This window comes from Calidris pugnax, unplaced genomic scaffold, assembly GCF_001431845.1.
Source record: "Calidris pugnax isolate Ruff unplaced genomic scaffold, ASM143184v1 scaffold24, whole genome shotgun sequence".
Classification (NCBI taxonomy): Eukaryota; Metazoa; Chordata; class Aves; order Charadriiformes; family Scolopacidae; genus Calidris; species Calidris pugnax.
In genome coordinates, this window is record NW_015090922.1 from 27678405 (window position 1) to 27704213 (window position 25809).

Sequence of the window (25809 nt, forward strand, 5' to 3'; positions counted from 1 at the left end):
GAGGGACAGGGGCACACAGGGAAAGAGGAATGACTTGAAATTGCTGGATAGTTTGAAAAGGTTTTCAAGCAAATTCAGATTGTCGGGTGTTTCCTAAAAGGGTGTGCTCACCTCACGTGCAGTGACCTGGACACACTCAGACAGAGATACCAGGTGCAGCTGAGTATTTGAAAACATAAATTCTTCAGAGTAGGGCTATCTGTCAGCTTTGAAGATTAAAAAGACATTAGCTGCTTGAAACTTTATGCCATTTTACAGCATTCCTAGATTTAACAGGGTTAATTCTAAATATTAATTGCCCCTATCTTGTCAGGAACAGCTGAAGTAGTAAATAAATATTCACACATACATACACGTATACTTGAGTAGGAAAAAAACACCTTTGTTTTATATCTGGACTATGCTGCTAACAGTACCCAGCTTAAAAAAAATATGAGACAGAGATTCTTAAGGGGAAAATACCTCCATGGCTATACCTTTCCTTGATTCTAGGTGTCTGAACGATTCTGAGGGACACACTAAAGGGAAAGGAGGTTAAAAAATATTTTAAAGTGGAAGCTGAGGAACAGCAGATGCCATTGGCAAAAAAAAAAAATTAATGTCATGCACTTGTAATGAGCTTGGTTTGCATGGAGCAGGATGAGAACTGCATCAGAATTAGATAGATCCACAGACCAGCTAGATTTGAAGGACGTTGTGGTCCCTGGGAATGATGCCATTAGCTTCCATCCGTGGTTATTCAAGCCTTAATTATTCATTTGGGTGACAGGGTAGGGGCTGCCAGAAGTCAATGAATAAGTTAAGGATAATTGTGTCGTGACGCCGGATGGGCTTTTTTTTTGACTCCAAGCAAGTATAAAGATTTCTGTTCAGTTTATGTGTCCTCTCTGGGTATAATTCTGAACCTAAGAGACCCAAGGTAAAGTAATTAGGGTGGATAATCTGGCAGATAAATAATTGGAGAAACAATGGATAAACAGCTAAAGGCCAAAGTCTGCTCAACAAGAATGATTTGCATCTTGGCATAAACTGGCTGTGTTAAGGTTGCTCATATAACACCTGTGAATGCTCCTTTGAAATATTAACAGCCAGGAAAGTGGACTCAAGAGAGAGAATATCACTGATAAAACTTCTCTGAACACTGCCTGCACTTGTCTTTTAAAATCAGTTTTTATTTAATGCTGCCATATTTACTGTTAAATATATTTAATACTAATCTCCCATCACTCTTCTTCCTAAACATATAAAGAATTTAGTTAAACTATCCACTTAGATAATTAACCACAGGTCACTTGAGGTGAGAGCAGCTTAGGTATTTGGCTTTTGGACATTTGTCTGGCTTTAAGCTTGAAGACTTAGAGACTTTAATTGAGCCAGATTCACTGGAGCTTTATGAAAGATAATGCTGTCTGTTGGTGCTCTCATTTATCATACGATCACAGTGAAGCTCTGGTAATGAGCTAGACGTGGTCTGAGGAGCAGAGAAGAGGATGGGACTGCTTCTGCCCAAACCTGCACAGCTTATGAACACCTTTGGGCTTTGCTCCTCACTTGCATCTTAATAGTTAGACCTCAGGAAGGGCTTTTGCTTGCACTATCTTGGTCTTGACCAGGGAGTACCAGCTGCATGTCCCATCAGGTTTGTCAGCACAACTGGCATGACCATGCACATGCCATGTAAAAAATAGTGGAAATGCCATTTATCCTGGCCACCATTCCTTCATAAGGGACTGCATTATTCCTCCTCACACCTCTGTGTGCACAAGCAATACAGGCACTGACTGGACCCAAGCTAACATTCATAAGTGTTGAGGATTTTTTAGTATATAGAAGTGTGTTTATATTTTTCAGTTTATGACTGCAAATCTATTTGCATTTGAACTGCTCAGTCTCACATTTTGGCATTTTTTTTCTGAAATTTACTTTCGTGACCACAACCAGTTTTGCATTATCTTCTCACACACAGTGGTCTTGCATCTAGACACACAGGTACCACAGAGTAAGCAACTCAGCATTTCAGCAACAAGCACCCAGACTTACTGGGAACATCCCTTTGCTGACTGTGAGGAGCAGCTGGTGTTGCAGGGCGATGTTTTGTTATTTATCATAACAGGAGTTACATATTTCTGAGGCTCCAACTTCACAGAGAAAAATCTATGTGTCTCTTCACATCTGCTCCTTTTTTCCAGTCCTACCTACCCCAGTGCACCAAGAAGTCATCAGTCTTCGACAAATGTTGGTGTTGAGGAGAGTGTTACTAAGTCACTATCTGACAAGAGTCGGTGCATTAAAGACATCAGAGATGATCTGTAAAGCAAGTTTGGGGAAAACTAGGAGAATAGGGCCAAGGTAGCTTTTCCAACAGCAAGTTGTTTTGTTCCAAAGGCTTTGCAGCGTAAGTTCTGTACTATTGTTATCAATGTAAGTGCATGACTGAATTTCTATTTTTTTTTCAAACTCTGGCCTCATTCAACCTCAGTGAGCTTGCAAGGGTCATTTAGAGTGAAAGCATGCTTGTAAGTAAACATCGATTCACTGTGTTAGACAGAGAATGAAAATGAGAACAAATCACATTACATTTGCTTTGATGACTTGTTCATGTACCTTACTTGTGGACTCTCTATAAGCCCGTATCTAAAGCTAATCTCAATAAATAAAGGTCAGTGTGTGTTTTTTTCCTTTTTACAGACAGAAAAAGCAATTTGGTAACAAAGTAAATGTGCAGAAATGCTATAATTGCAGAGGCAATGCTTAAATAGTCATGTTGACCAAAGAGTCTCACTGATAGACCTTTGGCAAGAGTCCCACTCTCCCCAGGCTAGCTGCCCTGCTGAGGCACACACACAGCTCTAGTAATCGCTGGCATTTTGAGCTTTCTATCTATTGCTTTTTCTGAGTGCCTTGGCACAAAATTCCTGTCCTCTTTGATGACTGGCTGAATGTGTGTATCACATTTCCTCAGTCTGAGCTATGGGCACAGACAAATATGTGTTCCAGGTTTGCTTTGTTCAAACAGCTGGAACTGTCATACAATCTTGGGTATACAAACAGAGAAAAGGTACAAAATGGGCAAAAATCCCAGCAACTTTCTACTTTTCTGTACCACATCTGAATACTCACTCATATGCCCCTTCTTTTCAGCAGAGACTCCTTCCCTCTTCTGCAAACCAGTCCATGAAGATTCCCCAGCCACATCTCCTGCCAAAATCTTCTCTGCTTCTCTGGCCATGAGCTGCACAGCCCTGACAATGAAAGAGTAACTCTTTCATCGTAGGCTTTATTCCTGGTTCTGTCTGGTCTGCGTCATGGACCCAGGTCTTTTCCTGTGGTCATTCCTTCTCTCTCTATAACACTGTAGGGCACTTGCAACTGCAACTATTACGGGGCTGTACTGCAGTTTTGGAGGAGGTCAAGGTATTCATGTTTCCAAGGGTCCTGTTCTTTTACTGTATTTAGTTCTTTAGAAATTAATCTGGAATGGTGGAGGGCATCACTGCACAATTTACTTGTCAAGAGGACAAGTAACAGACAACATCTTAGAGCAGCCCTGCTCTGAGATCGGCTGTGAGGTGCATTAAGCAATGTGTTTTTGAAACTGCTGAGTTGACAAGAGACATCAGTATCGTATTTTTTAGCTAAGTGTGACCTGCATGAAGCACTTTTAAAATAGCAGGACATCATTCAGCCTCATTAATAGGTCTTGCTCTGCCAATGCAGTATCATTTCTCCCTTTATATTTTTACTCTTTTTCTTCAAAAACTCCCTAGAGGACTTTAAGTTGAACAAGAAGTGGGACAGCACAGTAATTTAATATCTGAGTCTTCTTTTTTTCCTGACAGTTAGCCTATATTTTTCTTCTCTTAGTCCTGTCCCATTGCTCTTCGCTATGAAGTATATTCCAGTGTCCCGATTATTCAACTCGCTTCCCGCTTTCCTATGACTTTTACGAGCGTTCACCTTTTCTCCTCCCAGAGGGAATCTGGGACCAAGGCAAATCTCTGCCCATCCACACCCAGGGGAGGAGGCAGGAGGACAGGAGCAGCGAGCGGCATCCAGCAAAGCTGCACAGCTCCTTGGTGGGAGCATCTTACCCCTCCCTCAGCTCCTGTAGGTTGTGCAGTTCAGGACACAGGCTGGCCCAAAGGGAGTAGGAGGCTGATAAGGATTTAATCACAAAAACTTAAATGTCAAGTGATAAAGAAGCCCAGGCCCTTCCCCGTAGTACCTGTGACTCTCACACGTAGGGCCAAATTTCATGCTACCCCTGGGAAGTGGGAACAACAGCACTTTACCATAGGAAAACAAATTCTAATCCTAGTCAGCTTTCCTGTTTCCATGATCAAAAGGGACCTGTAAAACACTTACCCTCCCCTAAAAGTTGTGTTCCTTTTTTTCAGCATTGTGCACTACTTGAACAGTCCCTGAAATCCACCTGTCAGTCTTCCTAGGAGATTTTTGCAGGGGCTTGGAGAGCTTAGTGGTTTATTCAGAGGTGAGGGGGTGTTGTCTATTTTGCACTTCATAAACTTCAGGAATTAGATTTTCATCCAGTTTTGCCAGGGGGAGTCTTATAAGTGGGGAAGAGCCAGTGAATGCCTCCTGAGAGGGTTAACTGGTTGGCTAAAGCAGCAGGAGTATGGATGGCTAATACAGCAGTATCTTCTCCCAAGCTCATAAATCACTGGAAATACACAGAGTAACAAACACAAACAAACCCCCAGATTTAAAATGGTTCATTTTAAAAATTCCATTACCTCTGAATTCCTCATTGTCAGGTTTTGGACTCTTGTAATGTCACATTTCTGTTACTTCTTCAGACACAGCATCTCCTAGAGAAAAATCTGAACTTTCCATGTGAAAAAACAAGCAGGTCTTTATTTATGACATCCTCTGAATCATCATGAAATATCAAGGAATAGGAACAAGGCTTTTTTTCCCCTTCTTTTCACAGAATAACCTTCAAGAGCTAATTTATAAAGCTCTTTTGTTTCAGACCACAGTCATTCTTCTGGGCTACCAACCCTCCGTGTTCACTGTGGTGATGGATAGTGCCAGCAGAAAGCCACAGTAGCTTCTGCACTGTTTATCACAAGTGTGATGTTGGCTTTACTGTCGCTTCCAAAGCCGGGGTGAAGCTTTAGCCCTGTCAGACAGTAGCATCCACTTTCCCACAGGCTGCTTGGTACACAAAATGTGAACAGTCCTCTTTTATCCAGAGAGGTAAAATAGGACGAAAGGAACAGCTCGAGGGCTTAGCTCTCACGCAGACAGAGGGAGGAAAATAAACTAGAGGCTCAAAGCAGAGTCGATAAAAGAAGAGCAAACTGACATTGTTAAGATCTAAGTCAATGAATGCTCAGAGCACTCAGCTCCTTGTATGACACGGCCGAGCTCTGCAGAAATGATCCTGAACGGTGAAATTCAGCCTTGGGCAGAAGATCAGGCAGGGTCTATGCATCACTTACATCCCACTTAACCTGTGCAATTTCAGCGGTGCATAAGATGTGTGCCTGAGCTATCCAGAAGACCGAATTTTCACTTTACAGTTTCCAGTAAAGAGTGAACATTGAGAGTTTAGTTGTGTTTAGCAGAGACCTCTTTTCCCACAAAAGCATAGCTGCATGTTTTACTCTATTTATTTTTATTTTTAAGTTGCTGTTCTGGTCAACAGTCTCTTGGTGTTTCTCCTGAGTGAGTCACTAAAAAGACATGTTGGTAGATAACTTCTCTACCTGTAATTTCCAAGAGGAGAATGCACAAGCAATTTCCTGTGGTGTAGAAGTTCCTTTTGCTGCCTGAATCAAGGGTTTTACATAAAATTTGCAAGTGGAACAATTGTCTTCAACAGGGTTTTTTTGAGTATGGCTGTCATAGAGATAATATATCCAAGGCAGTTTTGATGAAAATATGGGGGTGGGGTAGTGTTAGATAATTTTTTTTTAAAAAAAAACAAACTATTGTGAAGAATTGTTTTCCTGCTGTTGGTGGAGTTCAGGCTCTGTCTCTCCACTGTGCCAAGAGGAGTGGCTGCTCTGCTGGTTAATAACCCACTTCTTCCTTACTGAGCTGGGCTGCCTGGCAGCACTGCATCTCCTGTGTTGCCTCATGATCTGAGACACCCCCTGCCACTGCTGCACCCTCTCTTCTTTTGGGGACAGGGGGGGCAAAATGCTCTAGCATGATCAGCCAGTGACCCTCGGGAAGGAAACCAGACGTGAGGTCCCCAGACTGTAGCTCCTATGAGGCACCAGAAGCATGTCCAGATATGTTTCTGTTTACATATTTCAGCCAAATGATTTGCCTAACTGAGTAACGATATTTTGTTATATCATTTTTACTGCCTTTTGTTCCGAGGAAGGGGACGGACCCTCTTCCTAACGAATATGGACTCCCCTGAGAGGGGAGGGAGGTGGCTGTTCGTCACACTGCCCGCGGCACAGACTGATGGGGTAGGGCAGAGTTACACTAATCTGTACCCAGTTCCTGTTACAGTGCCACCCGTCCCATTACTGCAGCTGGAGAAGTGTTGCACCAGAAACAACAGTGTGACATTGGCCTGGAGGATGCCACCTTTGAGCCACAACCCAGTGGAGGGTTATATCTTGGAACTTGATGATGGAGATGGTGGCCAATTCCGAGTGAGAATTTAATTCAGCATTTATTTGTGTTTCTTTGTATATGAGTTTTCCTCAGGATATGGATTTGTGTCTGTCTGAGGGTGGGGAGAGGGGGTAGGGAAGATACGGGTTGTCAAAACATCCCTGCTTCCATCATGTGGATGTAGAAAGCCCCAGGTGCAGATGCTGCTTATTGGAAGGATCCCCAGCGTGGGTTGGAAGTTTGGTTGAGATTATTCTCGAAGTTCTGATAAAGAGAGACTTGCTGAGGTGGAAGGTGGAGTTTCAAGTCACTACTACATCTATGATGTGGTCCCCCTGGAGAGTACCAGGGCAGAAAATCCCATACTAGCCCCACTCTCATCTATCCATGGCACCCTGTTTCAACAGCTGAGATTCTTGGTCCAGAAATGCAATGCAATTTTTTCTGGTTTTCTGAGTAAAAATGGGATCCTGCATAAAAATATGGGATTTCTAAATCTTTTCTCTGAGAGTGGATGAGATCAGGCTGATGAAAGCTTTCTGTAGACACTCTGCAATGGGGTTGGTAAGTATGGGAAGGCATCCTGAGTGCTGTCCTTCCAGACCTTCAGGGTGATGCCACAACTGCTTTCTCCTGCCTGCAAGTGCAGGATACTTCTAGGCTCCTTTCCCCTCCCACCATATCCTGATAAACAAACTACAGAATTAATTCAATCAGCATTCTGCCAGCTACATCCTGCTGGAAGCTGTGGCCCCTTCTCCTCAGGCAGGCTTCATGCTCCTGTTGCTCCAGGACCAGGCTGACCCAATGCATTGCCTAAGGGCTAGTGCCTCAAAAGTATCTGGAGACCATTGTGGAGTACAGCTGCTCTCTTCACAAATGGCAAATTTTGCCAAAACCACATGATGGCATTTCTTTGGGAGCTGCAAACTGGCTTCCCACTGGAAACGTAAAGGTTTCTCAAGCTGAAAATGGTTTGGCACGGGTCCACCTAAGGAACTGCTTCCCTGTGCCAAACTGCAACGCCCATAGCCAGCAAAGACACCTGATTTGGATGCCTCTCATTAGAAGATACAGCAATATTGGCAGGGCATTTTGAAGGGGGCACTATGTTTCTGGAAGGTCTCCTCAGTTCCTTGGTCCAATTATCATTTCATATGGGTTTGAAGAGGCTGGTCTCCACTACTGGAAGTGGGAAAATGTACCTTTGTGAACAGCTGCTGGAAGCTGCTGCTACAGTTAATATTAGTAGGTAAGAGTGTTATTGGTGTGTGATGAATGAAAAGTTAGGATCAAAGTGTTATGAATTTCACTGTCTTGGGTAAAGCTTGTCAAATGTTATTCACGTCTAAGTACGTACTTGTGAATAAACTCGATTTCAGGCTGGTGTGTAGCCATGCCCATTTGTATGGGGGGGTTTGTAACTGGCAAAGGTTTTAGCATTGCCAGCACTGTCATGTCAAGATTTTGGATTGACAAAGACACAAAACCATCTCAGTTCTTAAAAATCTAGGTTGACAACTTCTCAGGGTAACACTGCTTGCCGTGTTAGAAAAACCCTCGGTTTTACCCATTGAAAGATTAACTGCAGGCTTCTCAGCAGTGCTATTTCAATAAGAGTTTGCTGACCCTTTTAATGACAGCTTACATATCTGAAAGCAGCGACACTGACTGCACTTTGTCAGTATTCAATGGGTGCATTTAAAGAATGCTTTTTGTCTCCCGTCATAGCAGAGACCATCACTCTGAAGAAACACAAGCAGTGAACAGTGGTAAAAATATGAAACAGATTAGAAAATGTGAGAGCTGTCCTACAAATACAACTTTTTGCACATACAGCATATGTTATAACATGGAGATAAATTAAGCTATTCTACTAAAACTCTTCTTTCTCTCCACGAAAGATCTTCAGCCAACTCAGGACACAATAAATTTTGTTCTTTTGTAGCAGCCACCATGGTAGCTAAGTGGAAAAACACACAGCCTGCTGTAAACTTCAGTAATCTCTTTCTTATTCATCACATACTTAATTCACTTTGGGTTCATGTCAAAGATCCTTAATCAGCAGGACTACTCTTAGGCATATACTTAAGTGTCTTAACTGAACCGGGGCCTGAGTGGTCTGCTTTGTCACCGCCTTAGTCTCTTTAGGCCCTTTGCTACCATAAATCTATGGATTTCACAGAATCAGAGAAATAAGAGGTGGAAAGGAACTGTGGCTTTCAACCCACTGCCAGGACAGGATTTTTTCCTTTTCGATCATTTTCAGTTGCTTTGTTCAGTTTTTCAACAAACATGAAGTTTCTAGGCTTCTTTCAGTTCATCATAGATTCTATAATCTGACTAATCCTCTTAATTAGTCTGCCTATATGCTCCTCCTCCTGAAATATTTCACATGAAACAAGTGCTCGCTGTTTAATAAATCTTTGCAGACTTTTATGATGTCTCTGTTGTCTAGTTGCTCTTTCAGCATGAGATGTGTGTGATCCTACTCTTTAGGACATCAATTTCTTCTGGCTCTGTGTTTGCAGGTTTCAAAATTATATTTTTACACAGGCACGAGACAACTCTTCCAACAGAATAAAACTGTGCTTACTTGAGGTTTTTTTATTCCACACACCCCCTTTTTTTGGTCCTATGTAAATATAAGAAAGGTCACACTGGGTCAGACCTTTGTTGCTGTACCCTTCCAGCCTCATCTTCACCTTAGTGTCTCCACTGCTAACCATCCTTAATGTCTCCTCTGCTGTGGTTGTCTGTGTTATAACAGCATAACTTCTACATCCTGGGAAGCAATGAGAAGCTGTTCACTTGTAGCTTATATTTAGAAGTCTTAACGTGTGATCACAAGGCACAAAGAAACAGTTAAACTATGTCCCTGTTTCTGCTTCTCTTTTTTTTGGAATGTTTAGGAAGTATATGTTGGCAAGGAGACTCTCTGCACCATCGATGGCCTTCACTTCAACAGTACCTATAATGCAAGAGTCAAAGCTTTCAATTCATCAGGAGTTGGTCCTTACAGCAAGACAGTCATTTTACAGACGTCGGATGGTGAGTTGGGTTTTTGCCAGTTTCTAAGTGAAAAGCTGCAGGTCTTAGTGGCAGGACACTCATATCTGTTTATACCCACTAATCCGTGGCACTTAGTGGCATGGAGATTTTGGATCATCTGAGAGGAGAGACCAGGAACTGAGCACGCACAGGGACTGAGCTCTCCTCCTAGCACTTTTGGGGATTTTCCATTATCAGTAACACTTTAGGTTTCAAATCATGCAATTTTATTTGGGTGTAGAAGTCTGGGATTTAACTAAGATTCTTGTTTGCTTTACCATACAGAAGCAGTTATGCAACACACAAGATATTTTTGTGCCACTTCTCCATACATCTTTGGAATTTGCCTTTTTCTTCACTACTTTCTCCTTCAATTTCACAGCAAGATTTGATAATACAGAGATGGGAATTCATGCTTGTTCCCCTGTAATTACACTTGACATTCATACGGGCATTACAAGAAGTTCATCTTCATTAATGATATTGTAATGAATTGAGAAGTGCATGCTATTATCACTTCCACTTTTATGCTGTGTTGCCAAAATAGGCCAGTATGAAATATTTATACTTTAAGAGCTTTTTCTGGTTTGGGTTGTTCTTTTTTTTTCCTTTTTTTTCCCCTCTTTGATAAACCAGTGAAGTCAGTCCTAACCAGCACAGACACAGTGGAACTCAATTTCTATTAAATGTGATCCTGAACCAATTCACCTGTGTGAGCAGTTCCCATATCATGGAGAGGCCATTGTCGCCTCAATTGACTTCCTTGTGACTGTGTGAGAGCAGAAAGTCACTGCCCTCAGCAGCTTACGTTCAGAGGAACAAGCACAGATAATATAATGCACTTCTGAGCTGAAAAACAGAGGGGTACTGGAGCAAAGTAATCTTCTGGAGCTGCCTACAGGAACAAGGAAAGATTGTCTTTATCACCTGAAAGTAGTGGAGTCTTTAGGAAGGCAGAATCTCATTCTCCTAATTGAAGTAAGGCAGGTGACACTTGAAGGCAGCCCGTTCTGCCATAATCCTGCCTTTCCTTTTCCCCTTCCACAGTGGCGTGGTTCACCTTCGACCCCTCCTCAGCTCACAGAGACATAGTGCTGTCGAATGACAACCAGACGGCCACCTGCAACAGCTATGATGACCGGGTTGTGCTTGGCACAGCAGCCTTCTCCAAGGGCGTGCATTACTGGGAACTGCACGTGGACCGGTATGACAACCATCCGGATCCAGCCTTTGGCATTGCCAGGATTAACGTCGTGAAGGACATGATGCTGGGCAAGGACGACAAGGCGTGGGCCATGTACGTTGACAACAACCGCAGCTGGTTCATGCACTGCAATTCTCACACCAATCGGTAAGTGCCTCCCGCGTGTTTTTCTCATTACTGATCCTTTTCTCTCCTTTGCATCAGAGGAAGGGGTCTCAGTAAGTAATCTAGTCCACCTCCCTGCTAAATGTGGTTATTTTGTTCCTTTTTAAAAATCATTATTTACATTGATTGCACCTTAGCAATCTGTGTTGGTGTTTGTTATCCTCACCATTAGCATTTTTTTCCTGAGATCTAGCTTAAAAAAAATCCCCTGCTGTGAGTTAAGCTCATGACTGCATGGCCCACCCATGGCATTGGCAGACAGGAGTGCAGTCCACTGGGATGCAGCATTTCTCTCTCATTGCTGCAGAAGTGCAGGGAGAAAGGTGGCTGGTTCTCTTCCTTAGGAGGAATTTTGGCTGCAGGACTGCACAATAATTAGGCAAAGCACTGGTGATTGCCTGTTCAAAATGCAGATGTTTATTAACACAGTCCTGAAAGCTGATTAAAGTTATGCTGTAGGTCATACCTATGGAGATCTGGACACAAGATCTGGTTGGCACTGAGGGCTAAGTGACAGCTTCCATCCAACTGAGCCATTGCACCGAATGGCTTTGAACAGCATCTCACCCGTTACAACCAATTCACACAAAGGAGGATTTCAGAATGCCCCTGAGCCATCGTTACCAAACCCCTATTTCTCCCACCACTTAGAGGTTCTGTGTGCTCTGAGCAACAGAGCGATGGGGAGACATCTTCTAACTGAAGCTGCCTCCAGGGCCAAATCACACAGAGACAACGTGTATCAGCTTAGATGCATGATCCATAGATCAGCATAGTTGTGCTGACACAACTGCATGGCTTTCAGCCCTCATGATAGTTACCTCTGCCTAATGCTGGCTGTGTTTTCCTTGACATGATGCAGGACTGTGTAGGGGGACTACACAGGGTCAGCTTGGCTTGAAGCTCCCTGCACTGCTCTCTCTCTGTATCCCATGAGAGGGTCAGACCTCCGAGAAGATCTCAGCTGAAGAGGGGTAGGGGTCAGTCTCTTCTCACAAGTCACAGATGATAGGACAAGAGGAAATGGCCTCAAGTTGCCCCAGGGGAGGTTCAGATTGGATATTAGGAAAAATTTTTTCAGTGAAAGGGTTATTAAGCATTGGAATGGGCTGCCCAGGGAAGCGGTTGAGGCACAATCCCTGAAGGTATTTCAGAGACAAGTTGACATAGCGCTTAGTGACATGGTTTAGTGATGTTTTGTTATCAGAGTTAGGTTGATTGTTGGATTAGATGATCTTAAAGGTCCCTTCCAACATAGACGATTCTATGATTCAGGATCCCAAGTCCCTTGCTTATTTTGGAATATGGTATATTTATATTCATACTCTGTCACGGTAGGAGATTGATGTACAAATAAAGCGACTCACCAAGGATACATAACAGGTCTGTGGCAGGGCAGGAATCAATTTCCATTTAGTTTTCTACTGACTGTTCCAGCAGGTCTTTCACACTCACTAGCTCAGCTGTTGTTTCTATTATACCAAATGATTAAAAGAAAGGCTTGCAGTGATTTTTAAAATACTCAAATGCTAATATTATCTACTTAAAGAGATAAATCTATGCCAGCATTCACTGTATTCTAAAGCTAGTTGAAATGTCTTCTGTTGAATAGTCATTTATACTCTAAAGAATACTTGTATTTTAAGTAAGCATACTGCAATTGCTGGGATTTATTTTTGAAGCATAGTTTGATCTTGCAGTTCATTACAGACAGGTGGAAGAACCTTGTAGCTGGATCCAAAGCTATCTAAAGTCAATTGGAATATTTTCATTGGATCCAGAGACCTCAAAAGGCCTAAATCAATATAGAGCAAAATAACATCAGTATAATAAATATCTCAAAAAGTTCTCTGTTCCTTTAATATCTTGATTCGATTTAGGGCGGAAGTAATGTTAAGCTGTATTAATTTTAATGCTCTGTGAAACAGCTTATGTTTTCTCAAAAAAAAAAAGCTGGCAACCATTCTGTGTGCTACTGTCCCAGAAACCTATTTTATGGATTTGGTCCTCGGCATCCTCCTCCCGGCAAGCAACAGACGAGCAAAGCAAAACCTTTTTCTCTGGGAAGCACAATGGAAAACACATCGGATTTCCGATCATCCTGCTTAAACAGGAGAACAAAGTGCTTTCTGTTGATGATAGTTCCCCAGTTTTTACTAGGTAGAGCACAAAGGCTTTGCGGGCAGATCCAAGGCACAGTTAGACCCGTGGAACAGCCCTTGAAGTGAAGTACACTCGCAAAGGGCATGTAGTCTTATGAAATCACACGCGCTTCAATGAAATTAGGTCTAAGCATTATATTTTTAACCATGACAGTCAAGTAGGTCAGTTTTTTAACTCATTAGCTGTAACAGTCTTGTGGAAAGAGTTATTGCTGCCTAGTTGTTTTTCCTCACTGGAGACATGGGCATGAAAGCACAGTGTCACAGTCCAAAGGAAATTTGCCGACAGCTTTTAGCCTCTCAGATGTTACTGTGATGGAGGCTATGTCTTCATCCTTCCTAATCTTTGTGAGAAGAAATTAGGGCAATAAATTTCTAATTTTAAGGATAAGCTGAGGTGGAGCTTGAAAGACCTATTCATGGGACCTGTCACATTTAGAGTACTTTCCTGTTCTTTTCACTCTCAGCATGTGAAATTGGACCAGTCTACATCCTTAAAAGCTAGCATGACTTCTGTAATGATGGAAGAAGACTCTCATGCTATCAAAACCAGAGGGGACCTTTGACAATAGGTTGAACAAATATCAGTTAAGAAAACACTTTAGGGTAGGGATATAGCTTTGTGAGATACCTTTCAGCTTGTTATTCCTGGAAATAATCAGTTCACACCAGAGATATTACATGCCCATTGCTAAGAGGCTCTGGCATTCATTGCAGTAGATCCGTTCCTTGTCAAGGTTCCCAAGAGCAGGTGCCATAGACGCTGCATGGTTATGGAAAGAAAGAGAAGGAAATCACACTGAAATATTTTATACTGAAAGATAGCGGGAAGTCAAAATCTAGTGATTTTGGAGTGTAATCTTAAAGTCCCCAGCAATCAGGAGAGTCTCTTCACTGTCTTCAAAGATTTCAAGACTAGGTTTTCATCACACAAAAATGTTATATTGAATGAAAAATACTGTTCTTGACAACAAACATGGTAAAGTGGTTGACTTACTGTAGAGCTCCTGATCAAAGTACTGTTAATGGAGAGTTAAACTAATTCTTCAGTTTATTAAAGTGGTCATAAATTGTTAAGCATTATTTTTCAATAATAGTGAAACTTACTGCTATTTTAATTCCTCAAGCCAATCCATGCAGTCCTGTTCTGCACATTGTCTAAGCTGCTGCTGAAAGAATCTTAGAAAAACAGCCTCTGCTGCCACAGGCAATGGCATTTTTCATGGTAGCCAAATTCTCCTCTCTGTATTTTGACCTTTCAGGCTTCTGCACAGCACTTCCACACACAGGACTTACCATTGCTCCCAGAAATAAAAATGTGCAAGACAGTGAGAAAAGAGGTGTGAGGGCTGGGATTTACATGAAAGAGTGCTGCATACCTTCAAAAATGGATTGTTACTTTATGAATGCTAAGTATATACTGAAGAAATATTGTAAAAACCAGTTGTTCCTTTTACATGGCCTGCAGATTATCAGGGGCCTCTGGTATAACTGTCATTAAGTAGTTTAGAAAATGCATTACAGTGAAGTGACAGCTCTTTTACATGCTGCTGCAGAAGTGTAGCAGGAGAGAGAACATCAGTTTGAGTCTCTTGAGCTAGCTGGCTTTTTTATTGCAACTAAGGCTTTTATTAGAAAAATTATCTTGCAATACTGTCTAAATGATGTACAGAAGAGTGAGGAAATACTTTGCGTAAGTTTGCTCATGAAACCTTGACTCTCCCACCTCTCCTCCTAAAGGAAGTGAGCATGACAGTAGTCCAAAAAGCACTGGATTCCTCAAAGTGTGGTTCCCAAGGAAATTATCAGGTGCTCGGGAAGAGCAGCTGTTCAGCCTCAGAAAAAGCTCTTCTCCCTGGTAGCAGCATGGCAAATTGTCCCCTGCTTGCCTTTGCCCTGGCTTTGTCCTGCCAGAGCTGGTTGCTCACTGTGGAGAGGTGGTGGCCAAAGAATTGGGCAATCTACCTGCTAAAGGTCTGCAAGACTTGGGACAGCAAGGAATGGAGAAGGTCCCCATCCCTCTGGTCTGCAGAGGCCACAGCTGGGTCCTGCACTTGCTTTGGCTGGGCTCTGCAGGCAGCATCCAGCTCTTCAGCTGGGCTGTCCCCAGGGGCTGCAGAGGAGTCACTCAATGTCACTGCGCAGCACACAGCTAATTAGCCCACAAGAAGCAAATTAGCTTATCATATAGGAAAGGGCAGAATAGTCTCAAAAAGGCAAAGTTGCTGTTTCTGTTTCCCTAAGAGAATCAATGCCATTTAAAAGGGTGTCGTAAAATCTATTTTAAAACACTGCAGGATATAAAACGTGGTGCCCTACAATCAAAGCTGTTCCTAAACAGAGAAAAGAAAGAATGTAATCTATTTGTAAATAGCTCTAGATCATAGTACTGCTGCTTCCCACAATCACATCATGAGTTTTATGATTGAGTGCTTTTAATAAAACAGTCCAGATTCTGAGATAATGTTTTGTTGGAAAATAATTTACTTTATGGTTCTGGACAAGAGCTCAAAGAGAAACCTATTAATGCCTATAGGACTAGAAAGCAAATAAAAGGAACCTATGAACCGTATATTTTGAAATCTAACACATCTGAGAGCTCAGTTCATGATTCTCAGCTACATTGTTGTTGTTTGAAGAGGTTTAAATGGAGAAGTCAGAATAGTATTCCATACTATTAAGCCAGGGATAAAACTCCCCTTACCTTCAGAGGAAATGCCGTGTGCCACACTTAGTCTAAAGGAAACCACTTTATGACACCTAGTGGACGAGATGAAAATTCCTTACTGTGCACTGTATTCTTCCTAATCATATTTGATCCCCTCCTCCTGCTTTTTTTTTTTTTTTTTATGTTTTGCCTACCTACTGTGACAAATTTTATGTTAAAATAGCATTAATCTTGTGAGTGTTGTGTGCCTGAAGGGAGTGCGTGGGACAAAAGACAGCTGCTTCCTTTCCTACTGCAAATTATTTGAAATCTGATTTACCCTGAACAAATTGTGTCAGGCTGTAAATCCACTGCAGAGCCCCTGTGATATCAGCAGAGTAGCAGTGCCTGTGGCCAATCTGCATATCTAGTAGGTTTTTTTTGCTCAGCGCTCTTTAAAGTAATAGTGGGTTTGACTAACCCTCACATCAAAGTGCATTAATGTCAAATCACTGAAGCGTGTAACGGCTGGCCGAGCCTGTCCTGGCAAGCCCTGATACCGTGGTAGCTCTCAGCAGCTGCTCCTGACACAACCAATTATCACTGGTATTGATAACCGTGCCTACACGCTTGAAACAGCTCCCAGTCCCATAGCTGAGCACCTTGTCAGTCGGGGAGCTAGGCTTATCCCTAACCAGCCATGCCTTCCCTGCCTCCCCAAATCCAGTACCTGCTGTACCTTCCCTGGTCTCTGGAAAGCTGGGATCCCCTTAGGGGGTGCCAAGGTGGCTACTTGAACTGTAAGTCTGAGTCTTGAGCTGTCAGCAGGCACAATGGTTAGAAATGAACACCTAGGAAAACAGCTTTCTGCTTTTTCATTCCCTGCTGTCTGTCACTCCACTATAGTATGGATGCTCTGAGGAGCCATGTTTCCGGGACTTCTGTCCCGTGCTCTCAGCACCAACCTGACCTGCTCACCTCCCTGTCTCTCAGCAGCCGAGGGGACCTGTTAGCTCTGGACCCCATTTTCAACTCTTGGATTGCAGTTGGAGGAGAGACAGACCTAATTTCTCTTTAGGATCACTCAGTTAAGCTCCCATGAATGTGGTACATATGCTTCAGATAGAGGTTAGACCAGACATTGCCAAATGCTGTGGGGATAATTGTTTCCCTGTGCTGCTCCACTCTCCCTTTGCTTAGTAGGACTGCTTTGTCCCAGAGAGAGCAGCAGCAGGGTAGTGCTCTGCCTTCACCAACACTGTAGTCCTTTTGTACCTTAGGACTGAAGGAGGAGTTTCTAAAGGTGCCACCGTTGGGGTTCTCCTGGATCTGAACAAGCACAACTTGACGTTTTACATAAATGGGCAGCAGCAAGGGCCTCCAGCCTTTGAAAACATCGAGGGTGTCTTCATGCCTGCATTGAGCCTCAATCGAAACGTCCAGGTAAGTCTTCTGCAGCTCAGTCCTGCCTACCCTTCTCATCTGAAGGAGAATGGATGCTACCGGCCATCACTGCTGGGGCTGTAACATCATCTGTAGGTAGTCAGTATGGATAGGGGCTCTTTTCTTCTCAGACTGACACATAGGCTACTAACACCTTTTTTTTTTTTTTTTTTTTTTGGAAAACTGCATTTAACTTTCTGCCTTGCCTCACAGATCTGAGGAGTAATGCTGTAAAAACAAGTAACAGCACCTGCACATGTTAATTCCTACACTTATTTTGATGGAATGCTCCACTTGGAAAACAGTGGTGCTAAGGCTTCCTCTGCCAGTTTGACAAAAAAAACCCCAATAGTATCTTAATTCCTCTTAGATCTTATGTTTGGGGTTTGTTAACATTGGCAAGAGACAGAAATGTGAGCAGCACAGGGGTAAGGAGAGCAAAGACAATGTAGGTCAGAGAATTAGTGCAACAGAGAAGACCCAGTAAACACATCATTCCTGCTCTTTCTGAGTTTTGAAGATTGCTCCCTGTTCTCAAGAGGATCTCCTCTTGGATGAACCCCCTTTAAATATAATGCATTTTGACTTTAAGACCAATGCATATGGTCAGGACATAGTGTAAGGAAGAACCTATGGAAACACCCAAGGTGTTCAGGAGGGAAGGGGGGAGGAGACTTGTTTATTTCAGGGGCTGAATATAATCTCCATTAGTATCCTTGATGACTTAAACCTGGACCTGAAGTCCCACAGCCCTTCCCCTGTATTGCTCTTGGCCTTCATGAACACTTTCTGCTGAGGATGTCCCAGTTTTGAATCTACATGCTATTTCTTCTTTGTGCAGGTGACTTTGCAGACAGGACTGGAGGTGCCACAATGTGTAAAACAGCCCAAGTTGCCCAACAACTGATGGACCCTGTGCTGGATTCTGTAAGCTTTCTCAGTGTGATTTGGCACTTTTCAGTAAGACAGCATAAAAACATCCTCTTCCCTGACTTATTTTACAGCATGTTGCTCACCGAACAATCCACTGGTTACAGTGAGCCCACTCCATTTTTAATTTAACAACAGCCATAGCAAGCACACCCACTGAACTGGCACTCAATTGCAGATGGGTTCCTGAACATATCTACACTGCATTGCAAACATATGTACACACATATGCGCACACATATGCACACACACACACGTACATTTATAAGGCAAAAGGTTAAATGAGTGTATTTTCTAGCTCATGGCTGGACTTGTGCATAAAAGATACTGGGGATGCTGGAAAAAATGGGTAAGACTAAGGCTGAGGGACAATGGCTGTTGGAGCAATTTGTTGGTAGGTGAGCTGGATTGCCTTGTCACCTGAAGTCCTTAAATCAAGAAAGCACATGTTTTGACAGCTGAAGTGGAGGCTGCGTACTCAAGAATTCCTGGTTGCCCATTACATTCAGGGGCTCATGGCCATTAACTATTCCTTCTGGCTCTGGACCGCATTAAGCTATGGGATAACATTCCCTTGGAGTTCAGTGGCACAACTTATTCTCTTCAATGAGAATAAGATTTGTTTTCAAACACTGCCATGCATAGTTGCCCTCATTTTAGCTCACACCATGATATATGCAGAATTCAGATACAAAAAGTTGAGAGCAAAAATATCCATGATACCTTTTAGTGTTTGTTATTTTGGTGTGATTGTGGAGACTCATACAGAAGATCTGATTGAGGTTATCAGCACAACTCTTGAGAAATGGTGCAGGGGAGATCCCTTTAAACTGAACTGATAAGAGATTTATTTAACTATGGCACATGCAAAGTATCCTCTGTAAAGAAATGCTGCTTTCTAGCCTTGATCGTGATAAGTCCTGGACAGCTGTAGTTCCAATGTAGCTTTGAGATCAGAAGCCTTAATTTTGTATTAGATTAGTGTAAGCTAATTAATGTCTTGATCCTAATGAAGCACTTGAGTGAGAGATACTCATAGTATTAATGTGAAATCCATCCCTAAGAATTTTTCAGGATTGGGACATAAAACTGAAAGAGGGGAGATTTAGATTAGATACTAAAAAGAAATTTAGTGGGAGGGTGGTGAGACACTGGAACAGGTTGCCCAGGGAAGTTGTGGATGCCCCATCCCTGGAGGTGTTCAAGGCCAGGCTGGATGGGGCTTTGAGCAACCTGCTCTGGTGGGAGGTGTCCCTGCCCATGGCAGGGGGGCTGGAACTTGATGATCTTTAAGGCCCCTTCCAACCCAAACAACTCTATGATTCTATAAATCTTTTGCAAGACTTACCTGTGTCTGGCATCTCCCATGAAAACAACTAGCCTTTTTATGTGCTGCCCATGATAAGTGGAGTGTGACTGACAGGGAACTTTTCCCACAACTGTGGCACTGCCACCTGCGTGCTGTTGTCAGAAAACACATTGATTTGTGTTTGTGCTTCACTTATTCTGAATGCAGTTAACATATGCAAGTGTGTGTGTGTATAGCAGTGACGTGTAAGGACAAGATGCAGCACTGAGTCTGTGACATCTCAGACTCTGTCACTCTGATCCTACGTAAATGTGGTGCTATCGCACAAGAAAAGCATAAATTCTTAAATCCCATCAATATACTACTTCCTTTTTTTGAATCCTGCTGCTAATACAAATTTCCCTCTCCAAGCATACGTATACGCACATGCATGTTGTTATCAGACATGTAATTATAAAACCTGAAAACAAATATTCTAACCAAAATCCAGCTTACTACTTTGCATTAACTACAGCCACAGGACAAACAGCCCAGGCCTGCTGTCGGGCAGCCTGTCGGCCCCCGGGCATCCTGCTGCAGGTCCACTTCTGCTCTCTGGCTGGAGCACATCACCCAGGTAGTGCTGAGCAATGGCAAGGCTTCCCTGGGGCAGAGTGGCCAGGAGCCTCCCTGGGGTCGTCCCAGCTCGCAGCCGCTGTGGGGAGGGGGAGGCAGCCCAGAAGGAAACAGTCCTGGGCTACTGCACAGACAAAAAGCCATCTGCCATCAAGCATCTCATAGCCTACCTCTCCTGCAGAACAGCTGTGCACCTCCAGTGATCCCAAAACTGAAATGGGAAACAAAACCAATCACGGGAAAAAATAGCGTAAGTGTTTAAGTGGGAAAACAACAATACTTTCTTCAAAGTCTGGAATGGATTGTATTAGTAAACTTGTAGACATGGGAATAACTGTGCTACGCTCCTTTTGCTTTCTTCAAGAATAGCAGAGACCAACTGTGTTATAATTTTTGGTTTCGTTTAATACTGTATGAATTCATGCAGGATTTTCTAATTAGTGGGTCTGGTTTAACCTACCTCAGCTAGAACGCTACCAGACCCCAAATTTCCTCTTGAGTGTGCTCATTGTAAAGTTGTCTTCTGCAAACCTAACAGTTGTAATCATAGCATTGGCTTTGAGTATTGCCGGTCAGAGCAGTGTATGGGAATACTGTACATAAGTTGCACATAGTTTTTTATATTGGGAAACATCCCATAGTAATTTTAATACAGAAGGCACTCCACTTTCACTTTTCCTATTAAAAACAAAAGGACATTGTTTGTTTTGGGACTGAACGTTTGTCTTTACTCCCAACTTCTGTGAAGGAAATTCAGATGAATTTACATCTTTCCAATCTTCAACCATTGCCAGATGTTTACAATTAATGGGTTCTGAATGGGTTTTAGAAGTGTTTGCGGTAATTCAGTTCTGGTTTTCATAGTTGCTTTGGTATCGGTTCCTGGTGTGTTATACCTTGGGGAGAAAGCAGTGAGTGATACAGGTTACTAATTTCTAATGGAAATATGCACAGTAGGTAGCAACAAGCTTCAGAGCTGTAGAGCAGCTCGTTTGTTATCCTCTACACATTCTAACATTCATAAAAGTAGGGTACAGACTAGCTACCATTACAGTCTCATTTTAATCCAGCGGAAACTCAAATAAAATAAAAGGAATACAGTTAGAAGTAGGTATTCTGCATTAGTAAGACTAATTTAGCCTAGGTCTAAACCTAAACAAAGTGGTTGTATGTGTTAGTTGTGTATGCGTTGAAGGACTTGGACTTGGCATGGCTCATAGCAATAAACAAAGTTACCCCAATAGAGTGTCTCATGCCTTCAAGCTGGATACAGTTTGATAGTTTGGGTAACAGAAATAATGCTTAAGTAGTTAGAATTATGCTAGGAAACTAATTACTCCACATGTGACTATTTATGCAGAGCATCCAGATGGCTGTAGCCATCTGAACACAGCAGAGCACAATTTTCCCTTTGGAAAACAGCATCAGGTGGGGAGAAGTAGGACACTTCCACCTCTCTGCTTGGGCTGGAAGTAGTTTTTTTCTCTGCAGGTAACTCTCCTGAGGTCTGCCTCGTTATAAACCCAGCAGTTCACATGTTCTTCACCTACAGCCTCTTATGCTACTTTTTGTTTCCTCCAAATCCCTTCTTCAGGAGGGATCCAGCTTTTAGTAGTTTGGTCCTTGCAGAAGCTGTGCTGCTGACTGCCCAGGGAGAACCCAGGGAGCTGAAGAGTAGCATAGGTACCAAAGGGGACCACTTTGGATGTCTCTTGCTTCCTTTTGATTCCTTGGGATGTTGGTGCCACTCTCTGGGACTCCAAGCTCCTCTGGCACCTGGACCCGTGCAGAGCTACCTTTCACGGGACTCTTCTGCTCCTAAAGGCTAGGCTGTTCCTTCTAAGTAGGAAAGCAAAGCCTTTTGCACTGGAATTAATCTCATCCACTGTGGTGCAGAGTCCACACAAAGTAGCTACATATTGACTTGATGTCTAAAAAGCTCCACTCCCTCCTCTAATAAACATAAGGAAGCTTGACTTCTGCATATGCCAATTTGAAATGCCTATACTGCTGCTAAATAAATACAGTGGCAAACTTTGTTCTGCAGAGCAACAAGGGACTCTCGAACCCCAACCTTATCCTTTGTGAACCTTCTTTCTGGCTCTTTCCTCTGCAAATTTCCCTGTCTTAGTGGGACCAAACAGCATTTTTCTATTAGGAGCACTGTTAGACTTCCCAAGGACTGCCACGCTACTCAAGTTCCACTCCCTTCTTTTCCCTCATCGACTCAAAAAGAGCTCACAAGAAGACCTCTTACTAAGACTTAATACCAATATGTGCACAGGCCTAGTTGACTAGTTACTACTTCTGCTGTGGAAAGGTACGCGCTATAAAATAAAAGCCAGTGAGGACAGTAGCATAATTTGATGTACCAAGAATTAGGAAAGCAATTTGGCTTCTAACAACATAGAAAAGACAGACAAAGAGCACTGTAATCTCCCATACTTGCCTATGCAGTTAAGATACATAGAGGAAAATATATTGGACTGAACAAAATAAATAAAACAATAAAAGCATGAGCTTACATATATCAGAGTTTAAGAGGAAAAGTATTAAATGTAATTTATTATATGCATAAAGTTCCATCGTGTTGTAAATAACGTCATGATAGTGTATTGCCGTAGTTCGTTCTTGGCTGGTGATAGAGCTCTGTCGTAGTGCTGTGTAAGGGTTTTTTTGTTTTGTTTTTCCAAATTGTAGTTAGTAAAGATGGGAGAGAGCACCCAATACTCTCGTTTCTGAGTTGTTCTAGAGCAAGAAATGTGAGATGCAGATTTTTTTTTTCTTACATAATAATATTTCTTAAACGAGGTAAGAGAAAGAGAGATAACATCAAGGCTAAGCTGCCACTATTACGATATGAAAGACCCTGTGTTTGCAACTGCCAACAAGAGGTGGTGCCATTTTTGGACCACAATTCAGATTATACGTCCCTGTGAGAAAGGATGCAAAGTACCAACAACCTGGTAGCAGTAGCTTTCTGGTGCCATCTAGTACATCCTTTGCTCAAAGAAAGAGGAGGAAAGAGAGTAGTTATATCCAATCTCAGGCTTTACCAGCTTTGCAGCATCCTGCTTAAATAGCAGAGCCCAGAGTTCAGCTTTGAACCAGGAAAGATCATATGAAAACCCCAAGCATCTTGGCTAGATCAACTTTGGAAGTCCTTCAACAGGTTATGGTAACAATTCAGCCACACTGCAAATGTAAAGGGCACTTGTCACTGAAAATTACCAAACAAAGATGGAGAGTCATCTTTTTTTTTTAATATATATTTGATTTTATTTTTTAAAAAAAGGTGAGCTGCTTCTAGTTTTTACTGACAACATTTTTGGTAATTCCTCTGCCCAGCACTACTGAATGCTGCACACACACAACTGGCTGGGGTGGCAGCCTGAAGCACAAATCCATCACAAATAAGACGCACTGGGTCTTCTTCCGTGCAGAAGCCCACGTGCAAGCCACAGAGAGAGCGCTGATGCGCGGGGCTCCTGCATCTTTGCACAATAGAGGAGACAGATGTGCGTTTTACTGACAAAAGCACCCAGCAGCATTTTCCCCTTCTGTTAAGCAACCCTTTGTTGCATTTGTTACTGCTAACGGATCCAAGCAGAATTAATTACCAAAATATCTTTTAGGCTAATTGAGAGCATTACTAACTTTTTCTTGTGAAACAGTAGATAGAAACATTCCTGGATCCCGACTGCATTCTTTCATCCTCCACCTCCCTTAAATGTTGTCAATAAAAACACTAACCTTTCTAGGTAGCATGGAGAGAAGATATTACGTGATGAATATTAAAATTAAATGCATGAGGTAAACCTGCTGTTATTTCTGATTGTTATATGAAGCATGAATAACACTAATTTAAATGTTGGCAACCCAAAAAGTGCAAAGGAATAAGATAACAGTGTTTGCTTCTGGTTAAATGAAAGACAAGAAGTTGTTTCTGTGTTTTCTTCTTAACCACGACATTTTTTTCTTTATCATTATTTCCCGTCGCTTATATGGATTTGGAGCTGGTGAAATATACATCTCTGCTGTATGTGTCTGTCACCAGATCAAGAGGAAAATAGAAACTTTTTATAATTTTGTACCTGTAGCAAACGTTTGTATTTTTTGAATTGGAAACAAACTGCTTTTTGTCTTTTGGTCCAACTAAAACTTTGTGTATTATTATTACCCTTTTGGAAAATCTGACATATGAGTTTATGCTGTTTTACAGTTTCTAAATAAATTCTTAAAACATTGCCAACAAATTCAGCATCAGTATCCTATTTATTATTACAAATCAATATAAACAAAACATTATATCACAATGTAGGCAAGGCACTTGTGTTGGATGCACACCTAACTCTAGCTCCTGATACCTGCTTTGTTACCACAGTCAAGAATAATCCAGTAGCTGGAGAAAGCCAAGAGCAACCATCCTTCCTGCAACTTCAGACATACCCTGGATTCAGTGGCATGAAACACAACCCTTTGTCAGCACCCCTCCGTTAGCTCTGTCTTATGCTGGTTATAGAGGACCTGGGGATGTGTTATCTAGCTCCAACCCACCCTAGACACTTCCAGTAACTTCCCAATCACCAGAAAATTTTCACACAACTTGGTGTCAACTCCTTCACTGCAAAGGGTTTGACTGGGAGGAAGAATAATCACAGTAGATTTAGTACATGGGGAAATGGGAATAAAGCTAACTGTCACAGGAAAAGGCACGGGAAAGAGAGCAGATGAGGAACCTTTGCATTCTTCCTGTACATCTCGTTCCTCTATTCCTCTGAATAGAGGAACCTGAAACCTTACCCTGCAGGTTTCAGGGCAAAATAAGATGGTCTCTGCTCTCCCTTGCCCACCACCAATCAGTTATTCAGTCAACACTGGCTTTCATGTATCAGCACATGCTCCAAAAGCAACACAGCTTGCTGCCTGAACATACACACACACACTGCTAATTAATAGCACACACCAGTCCAGAGAAACACTGGACTGAAGGCACCACGTTTAACTGAGAACAGCATCCTACAAGGATGTAGCATGGCCAGCTCCAATCACCTTGGGTATTTGATACAAAAAAAAAGCAACCTGTCACCATATAACAGAAACCTTTCATAATGCATACACATCTATGTTAAATGAGTGAGAAAATGCAAAATTTTGAACAAGCTTTTATTTTACTTTTTTTTTGCCTCAAGCTTTCACGTTCCACTGTCAGCTTGGCATTTCAGTTGTCAACTTTTTATTTTAAGAACTGAATTTTTCTCAACTTTTCTTTAACGGAGCTCACAAGTTTGAGCAAAAATTAGATACTCCATTCTGACCAAGTTTAACTCCTAAATAGCTTTTGGGAGCTGTGGAGGTAGAAAGCGAACCCTTTAAATTACCAAAGCTGATTGAGGACATGAACTCCCACAACACGTTCTAGCCAAAGCCAGCTGAAGAAAACTTAATCTAAAAGTGAGCACTGAAAAAATCAAGCTCAAGGATTAACCAGGAATTAAAAAATACAGGTTATCCCACAACATCCAAAGCCCATCTGTTGCCTCAACAAGCCTCCATGCTCTGTACTCAATCCTTAGTGATTACACCCTCACATGCAATTGTGACTTGACGTTTCTCTAAGTCTACATATTCAGTAACCAGATAGGATTAATTTCGGTTTGAATCTGCAACTAATATTCAATAA

The 25809-nt window shown here is 42.3% G+C and overlaps 1 protein-coding gene across 1 annotated transcript in view; it reads left to right on the forward strand.

Moving 5' to 3' along the window:
- Window positions 1–24437, forward strand: part of TRIM67 (tripartite motif containing 67) — a 38705-nt gene extending 14268 nt beyond the window's left edge. The window contains exons 6-11 of the mRNA XM_014951278.1: window positions 6481–6638; window positions 9513–9651; window positions 10699–11002; window positions 17110–17272; window positions 18114–18199; window positions 20026–24437. Coding sequence (XP_014806764.1) covers window positions 6481–6638; window positions 9513–9651; window positions 10699–11002; window positions 17110–17272; window positions 18114–18179 — 830 coding nt within the window. The 3' untranslated portion in view covers window positions 18180–18199; window positions 20026–24437. The remainder of the gene's footprint in view (window positions 1–6480; window positions 6639–9512; window positions 9652–10698; window positions 11003–17109; window positions 17273–18113; window positions 18200–20025) is intronic.
- Window positions 24438–25809: the final 1372 nt, after the last annotated feature.